Source organism: Amblyomma americanum, chromosome 1 (genome assembly GCF_052857255.1).
Source record: "Amblyomma americanum isolate KBUSLIRL-KWMA chromosome 1, ASM5285725v1, whole genome shotgun sequence".
Taxonomy (NCBI): domain Eukaryota; kingdom Metazoa; phylum Arthropoda; class Arachnida; order Ixodida; family Ixodidae; genus Amblyomma; species Amblyomma americanum.
Genome location: NC_135497.1, coordinates 40,749,558 through 40,769,371, shown reverse-complemented (window position 1 = coordinate 40,769,371; position 19,814 = coordinate 40,749,558). Strand labels below are relative to the sequence as shown.

Genomic DNA, 19,814 nt, shown 5'->3' with positions numbered 1-19,814 from the left:
AAGGGTCAGATAGAGAAATTATTCACCTGATGCTTGGCAAGAAAAATTAAACACACAGCAGCATCATCAAAAAATACTAGGAACAATTAAGACATGTAAAAGCTGCCATTGCCTAGCAGCAATAGGACGCAACCATCGAAATTTTGCTTCGCCCCGGGATGCTATAAAATGCCCTAAACTACTACACAGTTTCTTGAACGGCGCATCAATTCGCCAAGGGTTCAGAGTCTAAAACGTTATAGTTCGCCTGAATTTCGCGGACACTCACGGACTGACCGCAAGATTGGTACCCTGATTATGAGACCAAGTGTTAGGGAACGTCCTAAAAACACGCAACCTGAAAAGCCACTCCTTTTAAGCGCCGCTCCATCTTGTACTACGAGGACACAATACTGGTCTCCGCCAGTGCTAGGAAAGAAAAAAAATTTAAAAACCACCCGCATTCTCTTTTGCGTGGTATAGAAAGCTAATAGAGATTTAGCTTAGCGGAGACTTACTAGCGCAGGTGTATACCAGCTTACAAGACTCCGCCTGCGCATGCACAGTGGCCCTGCCTGGCTCCACCGTGGCAATGCTGGTGAGCAGGAGGTGTCCGGTAAGCCAGTATACGTCTACGCTAAGACGTCTCCGCTATGCTAAATCTCTCTCATAACAAATGCCGACTCTTAAGATGACTGCCCTGGTTGCAGTTACTCCATGAAAGCCATCCTCTAAAAACAATCCTATGAAGGAAGAAGCCGAGTAGGGAAAGCACCAGCCCGTCGCCCAGGTGCTGGCTGCTAACTGCAGGTGCCGCAGGCTTGGTCATAGAGCATTGCCGCCCGCGGTAATTCCTTCCTCCCAATGCCATACGGCCCGGGCTGAGCATTCGTCGTTCTCAGGGAACACCGGATACACCAGGATGTACCACGTCCCGTAGTCCATCATAACCGCCCTCCCCAGGTTGGCGATCGCCGCAAACACAGGCTCGCCTGCGTATGGCCACCCCGGTAATTGTAGCCGCCCAGATCGCGGCCAGAATCCCGTTCCCGTACCCCATGGCCTGGTCTCTTCTTGTCAAGGGGGCAAAGTGGGCCCTCGTGGCAGTGAGGGCCCTTGCGGTGGCCACGGGAACTGCGGGGGCAGAGGCAGCTCCGGATGCGGCAGGGTTCCCTCTCGCGAATTTGACAGTTCCGGTCGCGGAAGGAACTGCTGCCTAGGCATCATTGCCTCTTGCTCTGGCTGAATTTGCTGACGAGCAAAAGAGAGTTCCGGTCGAGAATGCTGTTCCAGTGTAAGAGGCAGCTGCGGCTCCTGGTGTGGTGAAGGATGGCCGTAGCTCCTGCTGGTCGGTTCCACCGGCGTGTCGTGCGTAAGTCGCGGCGAGCAAAGATAAGGCAGCGATGGCAGCGGTTCGTTCAACAGCTGTGTGTCCGCGGCCGTGCTGACCTCGTCCGAGTAGCCCTGGCTCTGATGTCCGTAGAGGTCGTAACAGCCTCTGGACCCTGGGATGCATCACACCAAGGGAGAGGTGGTAAATTGAGCGGTGTAGATCAAACACAATTAACTGGAATAGCTGTTAAAAATTTGCATGAGAACGCAATGACGAGAACGAAGCCTCCCGCTCTGCTGCGTCGTAAGCAGCGGTTGGAGCGGTAGCGGTAAAAACTAAAAAAAAAAGAAACGTGACAACAAATGGAGTTCATCACCTGACGAGGTGCGCTTCCGCAATCTGTTCTTTACAAAATTACCTTTAGAACAGAATGAACCGAAATATTAATGCGAGAGCATTATACTACTCATCGGCAATGAAACCCGGAGTTGTTGCCCATATGAAATGGCCCCAAAAACCTCAATGATGACATCAGCACACCTGCATAGCAACCATAACAGAGTCAACAGAGGATCCATTGTATACATAGGGACCAATGGCCAATACGGTGATGGCCAGTAGGAGAAAGGCTTTTAGCCTAAATGCTTTTGATCCGAAGGGTTTCACTCTAAAGTCTTTCAACCTAAAGACATTTACCGTAGAAATCTTCAACATAAAGGTATTTGAGGTATTTGTACTCGTTACTAAATAGGAAACAAAAAGTCAACTATAGTAACCCACAATTATAGACAAATGCTTACGCATTCAAAGCACTGCAGTAGTCTTAAGTCCTATCTCAAGTTTTTACTTTGGACCAAAGCTCACGCTTTACAGAGGTAATCTTGAGTTACTTCTGCCAGTTTTCCTTTATACGGCATCAGTTGCTTATGGCGCTCCTTGTGCTTGATGGCAGAAGGAGCCAGAAGAAGCTACAAGGAGGCAAAAATGTTTAAAGTTCTTTCGCAGTACTTGCATCTTGGCAACCGATCTCAACTAAAGTCAAATGACCCTTCTCTGTACTTGGGTGCCTATGCTTAACCTGCGCATATGCGAACCTATGCCGCCGCCAAAAGTCGTGACACACGCCACCTCAGTAATGCAGATCAGCGCACACCTCTATAACAGGCCAAAAGAACGGAGGGAAGATTGTGGTAGAAAAACTAGTCACTCTGTATACGCAATTCCTTATGACCTCGAGCGTACCAGAAGTTTGCAAAAGCGATAACATTATCTTATGTGATAAGAAAGGAGATGCCAAGGACTTGAAAAATTACAGACCTATCAGCTTACTCTCCGTTGCCTGCAATGTATTTACTAAGGTAATCGCAAATAGAATCCGGACAACCTTGCACTTCAACCAGCCTATAGATCAGGCAGGCTTTTGTAAAGGATACTCAACTGTAGAACATATTCACACTATCAATCAGATGATAGAGAAACCCGCAGAATATGATCGACCGCTATATGTATATATAGAATAGATAGGAGAGAGGCCCTCGTCACTCACGCTATTACACAGTGTGTACCACACAAGTCGCGATCGTTCTTGCAAGAACTACTGGAAGTCTTTGGCCGATGGCACAGCCTTTGGTGCAGCAGCGGCGCATGGTATGCATAATCGGCGTGTCCATATAAGTTGACTGCGCTGCGGGCCGTCTCGAGAATAGACATTTTTCGTGTGCCGTATACGTATTAGCGGGGACGTATACAGGTTTACCGGATGCTTGTAGCGTAGTAACTGTCATGCGGCCAGGAGGTGCCACTGCGCTTGCGCAGGAGGCTTCGGTAAACTGTTACACGTCTCCGCTAATACATCTCTGCTTGTAAAAAAACATATATTGGATGTATGCAAAAAACGTCATAGACGTTTTTCAGTGCACCTTCTCCAGTGCACGTAACTAGTCGAAAAAGCAAACCATTTTCGAGCCACAGCACCAAGGCTAATAGTACTGTATGAATTCCAAAAACTGAAATGGCTATAACTAATGACCGGTTACAGATCTCAAATTGCAATTGGGCTCCTAACTCTGATAGTTAAAAAGTTCATTATAAAATTTATTTAACCACCTTACTACAAGACGACTCCCAGATTTTCTGGTGCCGCCAACACTGGTATTACTATGCCACAAAAGGCATATTTTTCCTCCACAAACCAATTTTTGAAAATTTTTGGAACATCCGGTATAGAGCCGGCCGAAATAATTGTGGCGCCGATTCGCTTGCAGCATGCAGAGCTTAACGCGCCTCATAGACACACGGGCTATGAGGGAGGGGATGCCGTAGTTGACGGCGACGAATTTTTTTAGACAACCTCGGATTCTTTAAGGCGCACATAAATTGCAAAACACATCAGATGCTTTCGATTGTTGTTGCATCTCACCTCCACCAGCATGAGGACGCGTCGTGGAAGGGATTTTTTCCCGTTACCTTGGGATGAGAAGCGGAACGCCAAAGCCACTCAACGAACATGATGGGTTTCTTCGGCTATCACTCTAAATACGAAATGATTAAAAAAACAATAAGTTGCCCTCAACGCACTCTCTTTTGTAAAGGGAGAGCCTTAGAGGACAGCTTACTTCTTTTTTACTCCCATACAGACGTAATCGTGCATAGATTTTAAGTTCAGGAGGGTAACTCCCATCACGGACACTCACATGAATACACCGGTTTCGGCTTCCTCTCCTGCTCCATATTCAGGTAAATCGAAGGTGAAGGTGGTGTGGCGAAGCGTTCTGTTTTCAGCTCCCATTCCACCAGAGGATGCAGCTGCGGCTCCATGTGACCCAGCTGCCTTCCCGGACTGCCAATGAACGATGGCAATGGAGTATGCACCAACAAAGACTGGCTGGATGATGACAGCCTGCTGCTAGGCCTTGACTCCGAACCCTGCAGAACAGGAACAAGTAGGAACAGGTGGAGTTAATGTATAGGTTCCTAGACTTTGCACGTAGGTCAAACATATTTTCTTTCCCAAGCATCGAATCCATCAGGGAAACCCTCAAACCCTCAGGCAGGAGGCGGACTTGGTACAGTGGTTAGAGCAAGTGCACTTTCTATCCGCTTGATTCTGGCTGTCGAACTTGCTTTAGTCTAAACAGATTACTGTTTCGCTGAACAATGAAGCTTGCTAGCATTGCGTCGGCTGCACCAAGGCCCGTCTAGATGAGATACGAACTAAATACTAGCCAAGTGGATGGGTGGCGCCATCTCTTGCAAACACCACAAATCACAATTTCTTTCAAGAAATAGCAAACACTTGTGATGGAATTGCGCTTTATTGACAAGAAAAATTCTTTTCACGGACCATGAGCACTCGGTCAAAATAAAATGCCGCAAAGCACCAGAACACTAGCTGCACGAATGGGCTGTCACATGGATGCTTTTCAATCAGGTGATCGTGCTTAGCCAATACAGTTGTGAGCGGTGCAGGGAAAACAAACGCCCAAATGTAGGAGCCTGTACAATAAATCTTGGAACAATTGACAGTCAGCGTCCACTGGCGGCGTATTTACAAAACTTCTCCGCTACAGCTCAAAGTTCCCAATTTTATATACAACGGTGTAGACTACCATGCTACGCGGACCAATAGAGTAGGTATATCAATTAGTCCACGTGGTGACGTTCTCGTGTACGGATGCAATACTGTTGTAACTGCACATACGTCTACTGCGTCACTTTTGTTGTGCACATTTTCACCTAACATTCTACACCGTTTTTAATATAGGCTTTTTGAGTTAGAAAGATTTTTTTGGCATAACATTGTCAGCGATGCAGTACGTCAGAATACAGCTAAGACGTGCTAACTAGCCGAATGGTTAACTAGTATTGAATGGTTAACATATTGACTGTTGCTGTTAGGCTCATTAATTCAAAGGCGTGTAGTCCACCGTAATATCCATATCAGTTTTAAGAATAATGAAAAAACGGCTACCATCGCCACTGTGGCCTAAAAAATTTTAGCTCTTTCGAAGTGTTACGTGCACTAGACAGGTTGTTTTGCCTGCAAGCTTCTCAAAAGCGCATGTATTTCACGCAATGTAGCCAACATTAGTTGGGGAGGCAGAGCCGAGAGTAACAGCGCTTTCATAATTCTAGAAACTGATAATCATATTACTTACGGTGGGCTACACACTTTGCAATAATTAACAAGCCGAACTGCGACTCTTAAACAAGTAAACATTCAATATTGCCACCAGCGCTGAGGGGGACAACGAGGATTTCGGAGATTCTTTTAATATGCTTCGAGCTCTTCTGTTTTCACCAGAATTCTGTCTGTTATTTAACTTTAAATATTCTTCTGTCATTTTTATTGATAAATTTTTCAAAATTCATGCTTGGTGGTAAAATTTTGTCGTAATCTCCTAAGGAAATTTCTTTGTTTATGCCACTACACCTTGGCCAATCCCCCCGCCGTGTGAGTATGTGCCATATCTACTGAGGAAAAGAAGTGCGCGGCTCGTGCTCTCTTCTCGGCCGCTCTTGCAGACCGCTGCGGTGCCTAATTCTTCGGGCTTAGTCCTTGATCTACTTGCAAGGCTGTTTACCTATGCAAAGAGCCAACGTGACAGTATTAGTTAACCAGGCTAATAGTTAGCACGTCTTAGCTGTATTCTAGGGTACTACAACGCTGACATTACTAAGGCGAGATACTCTTCTGACTCAAAAAGCATATTGAAAAAATATAGTGTAATGGCTTAGGCGAACCATCCTGTATAACAGTGTGCTGTGCAATGTCAGTGCACATTAAAGAACCCCAGGTGGTCGAAATTTTCGGAGCCCTTCAATACGGCGTCTCTCATAGCCTGAGTCGCTTTGGGACGTTAAACCCCCATAAACCATAAAACCAAACCATACTGTATAACAACTGCGTAGCTTTCTGGGTGGATGTTAGGAGGCGGAGGCTGTCTGTGCGCAGTAGTGTTTTGCGTTATGTGACGTCTGTGGACTCTGCGGAAACTACGACAGCCAAGGGGACGACAGTCAAGTCCACAAAAATCAAACAAGCAATCCAAATCACCACGCGTTTCAAACGGCTCTGTGCATTCTGAACAGAGGAAGGAGACTGCACAGTGTGAGCGGAGCAGTGGACTCATGGTCCGCAAGAGAGGCCTGCCGTCATGCTCGACATTGCTCTCTTGAAGGGTACGCGATAGCTCAATTTTGCCGGAAGTCTTCTGCAAGAGCAGCATAAGGTCACGTGTTTTGATCTTTTCCTACAAGGTAGTGTAGATATTTGTATAATATCCAGAGGTCAACCATCATCATCAGCTAATCTAAGCCCACTGCAAGAAAAAAAAAAATTCGGGGACACAGCTCTGCTATATGGGGCTTTTTGCATTTCACTTCGAAAAATACTGTCACTGTTCCTTATATCATTTTTTTAATTCTCTGGATGTGTCTCCTCAGTCTACGTGTGTGAACCCTCTTCAGTAGCATGTGTAACTGGCTCCCTGAGTCAGTGGATACCTCTATTGTGCTTTGAGGTATGTGGCCGTGGTGTCCACCTTCAGGAAACTGCTCTCGCGCAATATTTTGGGCTTAGCAATGGTGAAGCTGTAGCCTTATACCCCTGTCACACGGGCACTTTCGATCCTCATTGAGTCAATGCTCATCGAACTCAATGCAGATCGACGGTTGTCACACGGCCACTTTCAAGCGCAATCGAGCTCGATCCTGCTTGACTCGATGCCGATTCCTCAACAGTGCTTGAGGTTCCAAGCACAATCGAGAACTCTCGCTCTCATGAAGCTATAAAAATAAACACAAGTTAACAAAACCAAACCACAATTGTTGTTGTGATTGATTAAAATGTAATACAGAACATTTTTCAGGTACTATGCCTGCTTATATGCAAACATTTGGAAATAATCTCTACACCACGCTCTAAGCTTCGCCGTCAGTGCAAACAAAGATGGCGTCCTCCTGCTCGGCGGCGCGGAAACTGTGGAGCGAGCGCGAGACAGCCGCTCTCATCGACTGCTGGCAGGACCGCCTAAATGATTTGCGGCGCCAGAAGAGAAACGCCGCAGTCTATGCAGAAATCGCGGAGGCGTTGCAGGCCCTTGGGTTGCATTGCACAGCAGCAGAGGTGCGCCACAAAAACCAAAAACCTGGCGCAGATACGCAATGTACCGATTTGGCTACGGATTTGGCTGCCGCTGCCCCCGACTGCACAGTGTTGCCAGACATCGCCTTGTTATGGCTGTCGGCGGAACATTTGGCGCCACCTAACACACATGAGGGAAACTTCTCAATGAGCATTGAAAATGCCCGTGTAGCACCGGATGTTTCGAGCGTGCTCAAAAATCTCGATGCAGATCGAGCTCAATGAGGATCGAAAGTGCCCATGTGACAGGGGTATTACTTGTTTTATTGCAGTTTTTTAAATTCCTGATTTACCTCAAGACACACAAGGCCCCCCTTAAACCAAGTCGGACGAATTTTTCTTACTGGTCCAAAGGTAGCGCGCCTGGCTCACGACCTAAGTTCAGCGCTTCGAGTACCGGCTCGACCATTTTCCTTTTCAGCGCACTGTACTAATCTTTTTTACTCGCGACTGTACCAGCAGTATGACACGCAGCTATTCATTGGTCGTGTAATCAATGAACGAACTAAGATGATCTGTACCTATAAAAAGCCCCATTCTATTGAAAAATAGGCTGCTTTAACTGGAAAAGGAGTCTTCGTTAGATAAGAAAGATAAAAAGTGAAATTCAGATGTCGCCGACATCGGCCATTTTTCAAACGACGTCAGCACTTTTTGTTTTCGAGGTCTCTCGTCTGTATGCTACACACTCGTTCACATCTAGCAGGCGATCGTGAAGTTTTGTTTATCACTGCCATTAACAGTTCGAATAGATTGGCGAAAAAAAAAGTTTCATTCTTTAATCCACTTATCTCAATGCGTCATGTGCTGCATTTGCTCCAACAAACTTCAGTATAGCGACAAAGAAGCAAATAAACTATTGTCACTAAGAACCCAAAATGCGCCAAGTGGCTCCCAGTGTCCCTTTAATATTCTTTTCAAGCTCAGTGCCAAGAGGTACCGCACGTTGTGATCATTGAGTGGGAATTTGCTGCGAATTTCTTACGGCTCGTACCTGTACACAAACCAAGCGTTAAGCTTTTCGCTTAGCTATCTACAAAGCACCGTTCTTCACGTCATACTTAAAATGTAATGGTATATATCTAATGGTATTGTTATTTCTGTGTTTGTGCACTTTTCCTTTTCTTACCCTGATGTTGTTTTTTTTTTCGCCAAGTACTATCTCCCAAGGAGAGTGACAGCTCTCCGCTCTCTCAACTGAAATATTCTGGAAAATCCAATGGGCACTAAAACTCCACTGAATGTCTGGAGGACGTCTCAAATGTACCCAGGAAGTCCAAGGGAGTTTAAGTGCCCAATTGGAACACCACATATCAGTGAAGATCTTTGAATCAGTCTCGGAGCTTTGCTTACCTCCCAAGTAGTCAGCTCCTTCTTATCCATAAACATGAAATATGGATATCTCTTCCTGCAAATTGGGGGAACAAACAAAAAAGAGCGAGAACACCGTCAAAGACACTCACAGGAACATTCGACCGGAGACTGCAGTTTCTCAATGACAATACACACACTCGAGCATGCCTCTATACTCCGAAGCTGGCGCACACTGAGCGTGGCGTACACTGGCTATGTCTTTTTTTCTGATAAAAGAGACAGACGGTGTCATCGCTGCCTCGCATCTCGCTAGTTGCGTAGATGTTCCCAAACCGTTTCAGTCAAACACAGCCGTTGGTTCCGCGTTTTAGAAATCCCTCAGTATTTAACCCTACAGGACAACTTTTGTCATATTCACGCTTAGATTACGGTTATTTACTCGACGGCAAAAGCGGTGTGGTGTTTGCAGTGTAGTCTAGTGCTGGCAACTATGACCAGAGTGTGGTGCTTGCAAATGGGCCAGGTTCTCATAAGCCAAGTGACCGTGCAGCAAGCAGTCACGGTAGCGGCCATAGTCATGTAAATGGAATAAGTTCATTAAAATAGAGCTTTCAGTATCAGCTAATGATCGTCTCTTCGTGTGTACGCGACACGCGCTTTCAGCCCAAATGGCATGACAGGAAAGGCAGGTCAGATCCATGGTCACACAGAAGCTAGATGCGTATTTGGGGCTCCGACCAACCAGCGCGAACATAAGCGGACATGTCTGCTACGTTATCCAAATGCTCCACCCATGCGAGAGCCGTAGTCAGTAGAAAACCGCTTGAGCCCTCGCTGGTACCGGGATTCAAACCCTGTGCATCCCGCCTACGAGGGAATTCCCTGTGGTCAGGAGGTCAGGACTCGCTGCAACTGCGCCTCGCATACAAAGACCAAAACCTGAAGCGTTGATTGCAGCTAATCACATTTTGACTTTCTCTACATATGCTTCGCGCTGCTACTAAAGACGAGAGTTAGGTTTTACACACTCTACACATTAATACGCCTATATGAAAGTAAGAAGGGAGTAAGCGGTTTTTTACCGCACCAATCTTTTTGCAAATGGGAGTGCCCTAGAGGACAAAAATTTGTTGCGCGATAAAGTGTCTCCTCCATTTTCACTCCCTTTTCTTTAGAGTCTTAAGGCAGTAGTTTCAACTTTGTGTAGCATGAGATACTCGGCTCCATAACGTGGGTTGGCGCGCTATCATTTAACGGGGTCTTAGACGATAATACAGCTAATGCCGATATCCTCGTACCTATGAAATACTTTTTCTCGGTTATTTTATGTCTGTGCATGAAGAGAAGGCTAGCCAAGCACTTGGGCTTCCGAACCCAAAGCTTGCTTGAGCTTACATTTCACGCTGGCTACGCTAAAGACGCTTTAAAGCGAGAGCTAAGACAAAAAGGTTAGGCAAGACCACACACCGTTCATTATTACCAAATAGAGAACAAGACGATTGCTCATGACACGGTCCTTTATGCTGTGGTATACGCCTATCATAAAGTGAACGGTGGAGGACAAAGGCTCTGGGTGCTTGCCAACGTTTCGACAAGAAGACTTGTCTTCACCCAGACGAAGGCAAGTCCTTTTGTCGAAACATTGGCAAGCACCGTAACGCTTTCCCGTCCGTTGTTCACTTCGTGATTATCAAGAACCATCTGCCCAACCACTGTCGACCATGGACTTGTATACACCAGGAGGTCAAGCCGGCTCTTCCTGAATCACAAGTAACGTTACTGCAGCCGCTGGTCGCAATATAGCAGGGGGTCTCCACAACACCCTCCCCCGAAAAAAGAAAGCGAGGAACTTACTTCAACGCCTCGTACACGTGCCGTACACGCAGCGCCTTTATCGGGCTTTCATGGATCGCCTGCGCCACCAGTTGCACCAGCTTGCCCTGCCCGGAGGCCTGCGGACGATGGTGCCAGCAGGGAGCAGCTCGGCCAGGGGACCCGGATGTAGCTGGGGCATGGTGCACGTGTCGCCGTGGCTGGACATGGTGCGGGTGCGGCGGGAACGCTTGGCGGGCTCTGAAAAAACCCCATTCTATTGAAAAATAGGCTGGTTTAACTGGAAAAGGAGTCTTTGTTAGATAAGAAAGATAAAAAGTGAAATTCAGATGTCGCCGACATCGGCCATTTTTCAAACGACGTCAGCACTTTTTGTTTTCGAGGTCTCTCGACTGTATGCTACACACTCGTTCACATCTAGCAGGCGATCGTGAAGTTTTGTTTATCACTGCCATTAACAGTTCGAATAGATTGGCGAAAAAAAAAGTTTCATTCTTTAATCCACTTATCTCAATGCGTCATGTGCTGCATTTGCTCCAACAAACTTCAGTATAGCGACAAAGAAGCAAATAAACTATTGTCATTAAGAACCCAAAATGCGCCAAGTGGCTCCCAGTGTCCCTTTAATATTCTTTTCAAGCTCAGTGCCAAGAGGTACCGCACGTTGTGATCATTGAGTGGGAATTTGCTGCGAATTTCTTACGGCTCGTACCTGTACACAAACCAAGCGTTAAGCTTTTCGCTTAGCTATCTACAAAGCACCGTTCTTCACGTCATACTTAAAATGTAATGGTATATATCTAATGGTATTGTTATTTCTGTGTTTGTGCACTTTTCCTTTTCTTACCCTGATGTTGTTTTTTTTTTCGCCAAGTACTATCTCCCAAGGAGAGTGACAGCTCTCCGCTCTCTCAACTGAAATATTCTGGAAAATCCAATGGGCACTAAAACTCCACTGAATGTCTGGAGGACGTCTCAAATGTACCCAGGAAGTCCAAGGGAGTTTAAGTGCCCAATTGGAACACCACATATCAGTGAAGATCTTTGAATCAGTCTCGGAGCTTTGCTTACCTCCCAAGTAGTCAGCTCCTTCTTATCCATAAACATGAAATATGGATATCTCTTCCTGCAAATTGGGGGAACAAACAAAAAAGAGCGAGAACACCGTCAAAGACACTCACAGGAACATTCGACCGGAGACTGCAGTTTCTCAATGACAATACACACACTCGAGCATGCCTCTATACTCCGAAGCTGGCGCACACTGAGCGTGGCGTACACTGGCTATGTCTTTTTTTCTGATAAAAGAGACAGACGGTGTCATCGCTGCCTCGCATCTCGCTAGTTGCGTAGATGTTCCCAAACCGTTTCAGTCAAACACAGCCGTTGGTTCCGCGTTTTAGAAATCCCTCAGTATTTAACCCTACAGGACAACTTTTGTCATATTCACGCTTAGATTACGGTTATTTACTCGACGGCAAAAGCGGTGTGGTGTTTGCAGTGTAGTCTAGTGCTGGCAACTATGACCAGAGTGTGGTGCTTGCAAATGGGCCAGGTTCTCATAAGCCAAGTGACCGTGCAGCAAGCAGTCACGGTAGCGGCCATAGTCATGTAACTGGAATAAGTTCATTAAAATAGAGCTTTCAGTATCAGCTAATGATCGTCTCTTCGTGTGTACGTGACACGCGCTTTCAGCCCAAATGGCATGACAGGAAAGGCAGGTCAGATCCATGGTCACACAGAAGCTAGATGCGTATTTGGGGCTCCGACCAACCAGCGCGAACATAAGCGGACATGTCTGCTACGTTATCCAAATGCTCCACCCATGCGAGAGCCGTAGTCAGTAGAAAACCGCTTGAGCCCTCGCTGGTACCGGGATTCAAACCCTGTGCATCCCGCCTACGAGGGAATTCCCTGTGGTCAGGAGGTCAGGACTCGCTAAAACTGCGCCTCGCATACAAAGACCAAAACCTGAAGCGTTGATTGCAGCTAATCACATTTTGACTTTCTCTACATATGCTTCGCGCTGCTACTAAAGACGAGAGTTAGGTTTTACACACTCTACACATTAATACGCCTATATGAAAGTAAGAAGGGAGTAAGCGGTTTTTTACCGCACCAATCTTTTTGCAAATGGGAGTGCCCTAGAGGACAAAAATTTGTTGCGCGATAAAGTGTCCCCTCCATTTTCACTCCCTTTTCTTTAGAGTCTTAAGGCAGTAGTTTCAACTTTGTGTAGCATGAGATACTCGGCTCCATAACGTGGGTTGGCGCGCTATCATTTAACGGGGTCTTAGACGATAATACAGCTAATGCCGATATCCTCGTACCTATGAAATACTTTTTCTCGGTTATTTTATGTCTGTGCATGAAGAGAAGGCTAGCCAAGCACTTGGGCTTCCGAACCCAAAGCTTGCTTGAGCTTACATTTCACGCTGGCTACGCTAAAGACGCTTTAAAGCGAGAGCTAAGACAAAAAGGTTAGGCAAGACCACACACCGTTCATTATTACCAAATAGAGAACAAGACGATTGCTCAAGACACGGTCCTTTATGCTGTGGTATACGCCTATCATAAAGTGAACGGTGGAGGACAAAGGCTCTGGGTGCTTGCCAACGTTTCGACAAGAAGACTTGTCTTCCCCAGACGAAGGCAAGTCCTTTTGTCGAAACATTGGCAAGCACCGTAACGCTTTCCCGTCCGTTGTTCACTTCGTGATTATCAAGAACCATCTGCCCAACCACTGTCGACCATGGACTTGTATACACCAGGAGGTCAAGCCGGCTCTTCCTGAATCACAAGTAACGTTACTGCAGCCGCTGGTCGCAATATAGCAGGGGGTCTCCACAACACCCTCCCCCGAAAAAAGAAAGCGAGGAACTTACTTCAACGCCTCGTACACGTGCCGTACACGCAGCGCCTTTATCGGGCTTTCATGGATCGCCTGCGCCACCAGTTGCACCAGCTTGCCCTGCCCGGAGGCCTGCGGACGATGGTGCCAGCAGGGAGCAGCTCGGCCAGGGGACCCGGATGTAGCTGGGGCATGGTGCACGTGTCGCCGTGGCTGGACATGGTGCGGGTGCGGCGGGAACGCTTGGCGGGCTCTGAAGAAGCTGTCCGGCCACGCCCGGCGATGCCGCGGTTAGGGTTCATTTCGAGGCTTAGCGAAAGTGTCTCCTCGCAAGCGAAAAGCAGCCAAGCATTGCGCGCCTTCTCTCTATCGAGAGAGCCCACCTTATTTATCACCATGGAAGGATTTCGAATGGGGCGACAGGGCGCGCATTTAAACAGCGTCTCACAAATCCGGCCTGGTCAAAAGGACGGATGTGGCAGAGTGCATAAACTGAAATGCTGCATCAACGGTACACACTAAAAGAGAAAGGAGTAAAAGCGAGTAACCTGTCCTTCACCACAACCCCCTTTATAAAATGAACAGCGCTAGTAGAGAGCTTACTTTTGCCTTGAACTACTGCACTTCCGAAATGCATTCTTGTTTTTGAGCCATCAGTATAATATTGTTTCGTTTCATATTTTTCTTGCAGTGCCAAGAATTCTTGCAGCATGTACTCCTTTAGCTTCTGCTTTTTTGTGTAAATGTGAAGTCACGTACTGCAGGGAGGCTGTACCATGGTGGGAAATTGTCATGTCTTGGTGCAATGTTAGGCAGAGCATAATTACAGCCAAAGTTAGCTCGGATGAGGCATTGGTCTCGTTTGACGTTGTCGCCCTGTTTGGCACCATTCGAGCACCTCTAGGAGAGAGCGCAGCAAGGATAGGGCTCAAAGCGGATGACCGACTTGCCGAAAGGGAGTGACTCAGCGTAGATGACCAACTTCTGCGTTAAGAAAGAATTTTTCAGGCAAGCCGCTGCAACCGCGCCGCGATGCGAGAGGCAATATAGGTGGCCGCTGCGAAGCAGACGATGGAGGTATCACCGGAAATTCGGTACACATTCATAAGTTGGAGCGGCGCAAACGAAAACTGGGTTCCTGATGCCGCAGAAGGACCCATAACTGTGGAGAAAAACTCATGGATGCCTGGCTACGCTCCTATTAAGTGATGACATCTTCCCGTCGCTCGGAAGCCGATTTACAGAAGATTTACAGGCGCGGCGCGCCTTGTAGTTGATGGACGTCTGGGGGCAGTGGCCAGCCGATGGAGAAGTTTAACTCCAAAGCGCTCCCGCACAACTTCCAGGTAAACAACACTGACGCCCAGCTACGAACTGGCGAGGGAGCACGCAGCAGTTTTCCGGACGGCTGCATCGTGATCCCCTGGTTGACAGGCTGATATAGTTCCCGCTGAACAAACTGTTTCTTTTGCTGCCTCTCCAGTGCATTGCATCACTGTTCGTGAAACATTTCTCTTTGTACTGTCGCATCAGTTTAGTTCTCTGCATGCATTGCATTCATTTTTTCTATGAGTACTGAGTAATTCGCCGGTACCATCTCTTGACTGTACAAAGCTTTGTTTTGATTGTGAACCTTTGATTCCGGCCAATTCTCTGGGTTCCGACAGCCGAAGGCTGCACACCAAAGTGGCATCCCTTTGCCATTTGGTGGCCACATTCCACTGAGCTTCTCATGTCGAGTTGAGGGCATCTCCTGAGTGACCGCAACAGCTACTCTCTCACTGGTTAAGTGCGACTGGGGCACAAACAACCACTGCCTATGCGACAAGAAGATCTAGTAACAAGCCCCAAGTTTTTGATGAATCGACCCATGTTATACCGTGTATGACTGTCTTGCCATCCTAAAGAAGTCTGCAGGAGAAAACCTTCTTGTATACTTTGTGGGGACCTGCCCTGCAGCCCCCTGTGTTTGCTTTCCCACGAGCCACCGTTCAGCAGCAGCCTCACCTCGAGGAGGAACACATTCCCTTGTCAGTTACATTAACTGGCAAAGGAGAGCGCCAGCGTCGCTGCGCGTGAGACTGCTTGAAGCCCGCGCGCGGGAGAGGGGGCATGGGGCTCTTCGGCTGGGATCGTTAGCGCGAGCGGACGTGTTGCTCGCGGCTCCGCTCTTCCCCGGTGGGGCGAGGAAGCGGCGGGGAGACTGGCTCCCGTACTCCTCCCATTCAGGGGTACGGAGTACCCCTTGCCCTAGCGCAGGCAAACATTTGCTCGGAACCTTGCTGGTGAGTAGGACGATCTCTATTCATTAGTATATCTTGTTGCTAGCTGGCATTATTGTTGCTGTAGCAATAAATGCCTGTTTGTGTCAGCCAATGTGTCGTTCCTTTGTTCCCTCAGAGCAAGGCCCGCCGTGGTTGGTGTGCGCTCGGTAGCGTACGCGATCACGGGGTGGGGTCCGGGCGGCTTTGAACCGTGTTAGCCGTGACTGAGTGGGGACAACGTATACATCTCCCCAAGTCAACTCCACAACTTATACAAACCAGACACAAAGTTCACCCTGTGATATGGGGCAAGCAACAGATTGTTTTCTTGACAGGCAATTGCAGTGAACAGGACCATAATTGGCATTCTCCGCTTAAAGCAAACCCACTTATTCTGGGTGATTTCTAAAATTGCGATCAAAATATTCGACAACATGCAAAGAAACCATGGCCTCATCCCGCTGACGAAAGCTAAAAAATTGCTGCTCAGAAGTGGAACCAAAGCTAGAGAAAAAAGCATCTTGGATGATCTCTGCCGCAATGACCACATGAACTTATGACTACGGGTGTCTGACGCCTTAACTGCAAGCTGAAAAGAGAGCAAACTATACAGGCCTCCAAACCAAGCCGCATCACTGTTCCTTATGTCAAAGGCAGCAGTGAAATGCCGGGCGCCTGTTACAAGAGCAGGAAATGCAGGTTTGTCACACATAATTTTAAAACCTCGGGAGCTTCAAGCCTCTGCCAACATGCACTAATGCAGAATTTCTTTCTCTGTGCTCTCGTGGAGCATTCCGACAACTTGGATCAACCAGCCGATTTTGAGAATTCGAGAGTCGCTAACTAATAGGCCAACCCCACTGGTGCGATATATTCAAGAGCCTTGCAGTATGCAAACACGCCAGGCAACGTAAACGCAGGCTGCCTTCCATCACCGTACACCACGAAGCTGAGATTAGCGCCTCTCGCACCCCATCCAGTCAAACATGATGATGCTAAGTCAGCCCCAAAAGGTGAGTTCTCTCTTCAAGTGACTTTGGACGGAGAGTTACGCTCCTTTCTTTCTAAACTGAATATGAACGCATTTCTGTCTTTAAGGCGGAGAGACTGCCTGTTGTTAGCTATCCTTCATATCCTTCTCTTCATAAGCACATCATTTTATGCTATACTTGCCAAATGGCTAGCTGTTTGTACACCATGAAGTTACTTTGAATGGCACTGAGACAAAAGTAGAAAGAAAGGAAATCAGAGATAACGCGACAGTGCAGAGCAGACGTTTAGAAGAAAAGCCGCGTGCGTTTTCGCACTAATTAAGAATTGGTCCACAGAATACTGAACGTCACACGTTCACCTCTGGAATGAAAACGACCAAAAACCCTATTTATATTTGACTTTGAGGTCTTAGCACGCATGAAATGTCATCATAACACGTAAGAATGTAAATTAATTATGCTTTAAATAAACTTCTAGAATATACTGGAAATCAGAGCCATGACCCATGGGTTGCAAGTCAGATATGCTATCCCTAGGCCAAAGAGGCACTTTCGTTCTACTTGGTTAAGAAAAGACTTCGACTGTCTCCTTGTGTTTCACGTGTTCTGGTGTGCTTTAAGTATGCTAATGAGTATGTGTGATTAGAAAGAGGACTTAATTACGAAAGACTGGAGCAAATAAGCATTAACGCTTTGGCGTCACACCCTTAAGTCATAGCTTAAGTGTCCCCCTAATTTTTTACCACGTTGCCTACTGTCACAAAATTCGGCGCATGCTCGAAACAAACCGGCGCTGCGCCTAAGCAATCACGCCCGCGCGCGGTAAAGTAAAACAAAAAAACAGCGGGGAAGAACCCCCGGGAGCACACGGTGCTTTTCACTCAGCTCGCCGTTGGGGCGCCAAAGTAAACATAGACACGCGCGCGGCGTCGATTCTTCTCGAATGTTGGAGAAGTTTTTGCTTGTTGTCGACGGAAAGGGGGTAACCTTTCGCGCCAAAGGATACCCCCCCCCCTTCGCTCCGGCACCGATGACTCAGCGTGCCGCGAATGACCTAGATTGTTCTAGAAGGTGGTTTCCGCGCTCGACCAATGGGGTCACACGCCCGGCGCAAGAAGGAGAAGGAGCTTGTGCAGTTAAAGCTGCGTGTATGTGCGTGCCTGCCTTGACGCGAAGAACAAACAGACGCGGACGGCGCCTGGTCGGGGGCGTGGAACCGGCATGGCTGAAGCACTGCCGCTCACGTTTTTCCTGTTGCTTTTGCAGACACATGGCGTCTCCGCTTTGAAGGAATGTTGCGGTTGCGCCGTTTCGTGTTCATCTCCTACGAGTTCACCCTTTTCGTCTGGGATATGCGCCGACGGATCAAGGAACGCAACATCGTCTGCTGCTGCCAGGGAAGATTCGACGTGCGTCGCCGCTGACTTCGGCAGATGTGCCGTACCGGTCTATGAACACTGGTGCAGTGATTGCCTTATCGACAGCCTACAAATACCGGGATCTGGCAGTCAACCAGGGGAACGTGGAACCGGCATGGCTGAAGCACTGCCGCTCACGTTTTTCCTGTTGCTTTTGCAGGTTAGTAACACAAACTTGCACTGTTTTCGCGCGCATTTCGTTTTGCCGGTTCCACCCCATGTGTTATTTGCTTGTCTCAGAACTCACTCGCAACCGAGAGGTTACTCACTTCGTCGTTTTCGGTTATTGCGTTGTATTTCCTTTTATCTGTTGCTGCTACTTCTATGTGGTGATGTTGAGCCTAACCCAGGTCCGTCTACCGCAGAAACTCTGCAGATGCTCCTAGATGGCCAAGATACGATCAAGGCCAAGTTGAGTGCAATAGAACTGACCCAAGTTGAAAGTAAGAGAGCCATGCATGATCTCAGCAGCCGTAGTGCATCGATAGAGTCAAGAATAGCGAGCCTTGATGAAATGAACTGTGCAAATGGTGAATGGAAAAAACGATTTGAAGATCAGCAGCGGATGTTGAGTTCAGTAATAGCAAAGGTTGAGCATCTGGAGAACCAGAGGAGGCGTTGCAATTTGCTTTTCTTTGGTGTCGAGGATACAAAACCAAACGAGTCAAATGAGGACTCAGTAGAATGCGTAACTGATGTAATTTGAAATTAGGCGTTCAATCCGTAAAACTGGAAATTGCTCACAGGTTAGGCAGATTCAAGTCTGGTAGCAACCGTCCTTTAAAAGCGACTTTCGCCTCATACGCTGACAAGCAGAAGGTTTTAAAGAGGGCTTATAAATTAAAAGGAAGTGATGTCAGTATTTCAGAGGACTTTTCTGAGGAAGTACGTAGAAAGAGAAAGTTTCTATGGCAGTTCGCAAAATCACGGGAACAAAGTGGCGACAAGATCAGCCTCAGGTATGACACTCTTATTATAAACGGCGAGAAGTACTTGTTTGATGATAATACAAATGAGGTCGTACCGATAGTAGGTGATAAGGCCAGTGCTACAAAAGAGGTAGTACCGGTTGAGTGACGGTGTCGGCGTAATGCAACGCTTATTTCCTTTCTTGTAATTAACTGTCCATTAAAAACAAGGTTGATGAATTTGCAGCTCTAGTTGATATGGTGAAGCCGTCCGTTATTCTCGGCACTGAATCATGGTTAGCAAATGAAATTGCAGATCATGAATTATTCCCAGATCGCTTTAAATGTTATAGAAATGACAGACACTTGCATGGAGGAGGTGTATTTATTCTTGTGGATGCTACAATTTCTTCTTACCAAATAAATGTTGCCGATGAATGTGAAGCTGTATGGTGTAAACTGGTGCTTAATAACAACAAAGTTATAACTGTGTGTTCGTTCTACCGCCCGCCTGATTCATCAGTTGATGTGTTTGCGCAGCTGGCGGGGACAGTTGACGCAATTCAAACAGATTTTATGGTGATCGGAGGTGATTTCAATCTGCCTAGCATTAACTGGACTCATCAACCTCACTTCCAGTCCTTTACGAGTCGCTCCTGCCAACTTGGTTGAACTTTATGCATTGCGTCAAACGGTTCTGGAACCGACACGTGGGGATCACATCCTAGATTTGTTGTTCACAAATCAACCTGAATTCGTCAATTCCACTCAGGTGCT

General features: G+C 47.2%; 2 protein-coding genes across 4 annotated transcripts in view; both read right to left on the bottom strand.

Annotated features, from left to right (window-relative positions):
* The window catches only part of LOC144112677 (uncharacterized), a 48,647-nt gene that overhangs the window by 24,564 nt on the left and 4,269 nt on the right, over positions 1-19,814 (bottom strand). For 2 of the 3 annotated variants that reach the window (XR_013310378.1, XM_077645495.1), the window contains exon 1: positions 1,035-1,106. The exons of the other annotated variant lie outside the window; for it this stretch is intronic. The gene's annotated coding sequence lies outside the window, so the exon portion shown is untranslated. Of the gene's footprint in view, positions 1-1,034; positions 1,107-19,814 lie in introns of those variants that run through there. 3 annotated transcript variants of the gene reach the window in all.
* LOC144128059 (uncharacterized) lies at positions 1,057-13,757 on the bottom strand. The gene is made up of 6 exons (XM_077661140.1): positions 13,575-13,757; positions 12,149-12,219; positions 10,626-10,844; positions 8,811-8,865; positions 4,006-4,237; positions 1,057-1,484 (listed from the first exon to the last, which is right to left on the bottom strand). The coding sequence occupies exons 1-6, from the start codon at positions 13,755-13,757 to the stop codon at positions 1,057-1,059; spliced, it is 1,188 nt and encodes a 395-aa protein (XP_077517266.1).

Coding starts and splice junctions, on each gene's coding strand:
- LOC144128059 (XM_077661140.1), bottom strand. CDS start 13,757: ATGAACCCTAACCGCGGCATCGCCGGGCGTGGCCGGACAGCTTCTTCA. Junction 12,220..13,574: donor TCCGCAGGCCTCCGGGCAGG/GCAAGCTGGTGC, acceptor AACTTATTCCAG/TTACATGACTATGGCCGCTA. Junction 10,845..12,148: donor TATGAGAACCTGGCCCATTT/GCAAGCACCACA, acceptor GGGTTTTTTCAG/AGCCCGCCAAGCGTTCCCGC.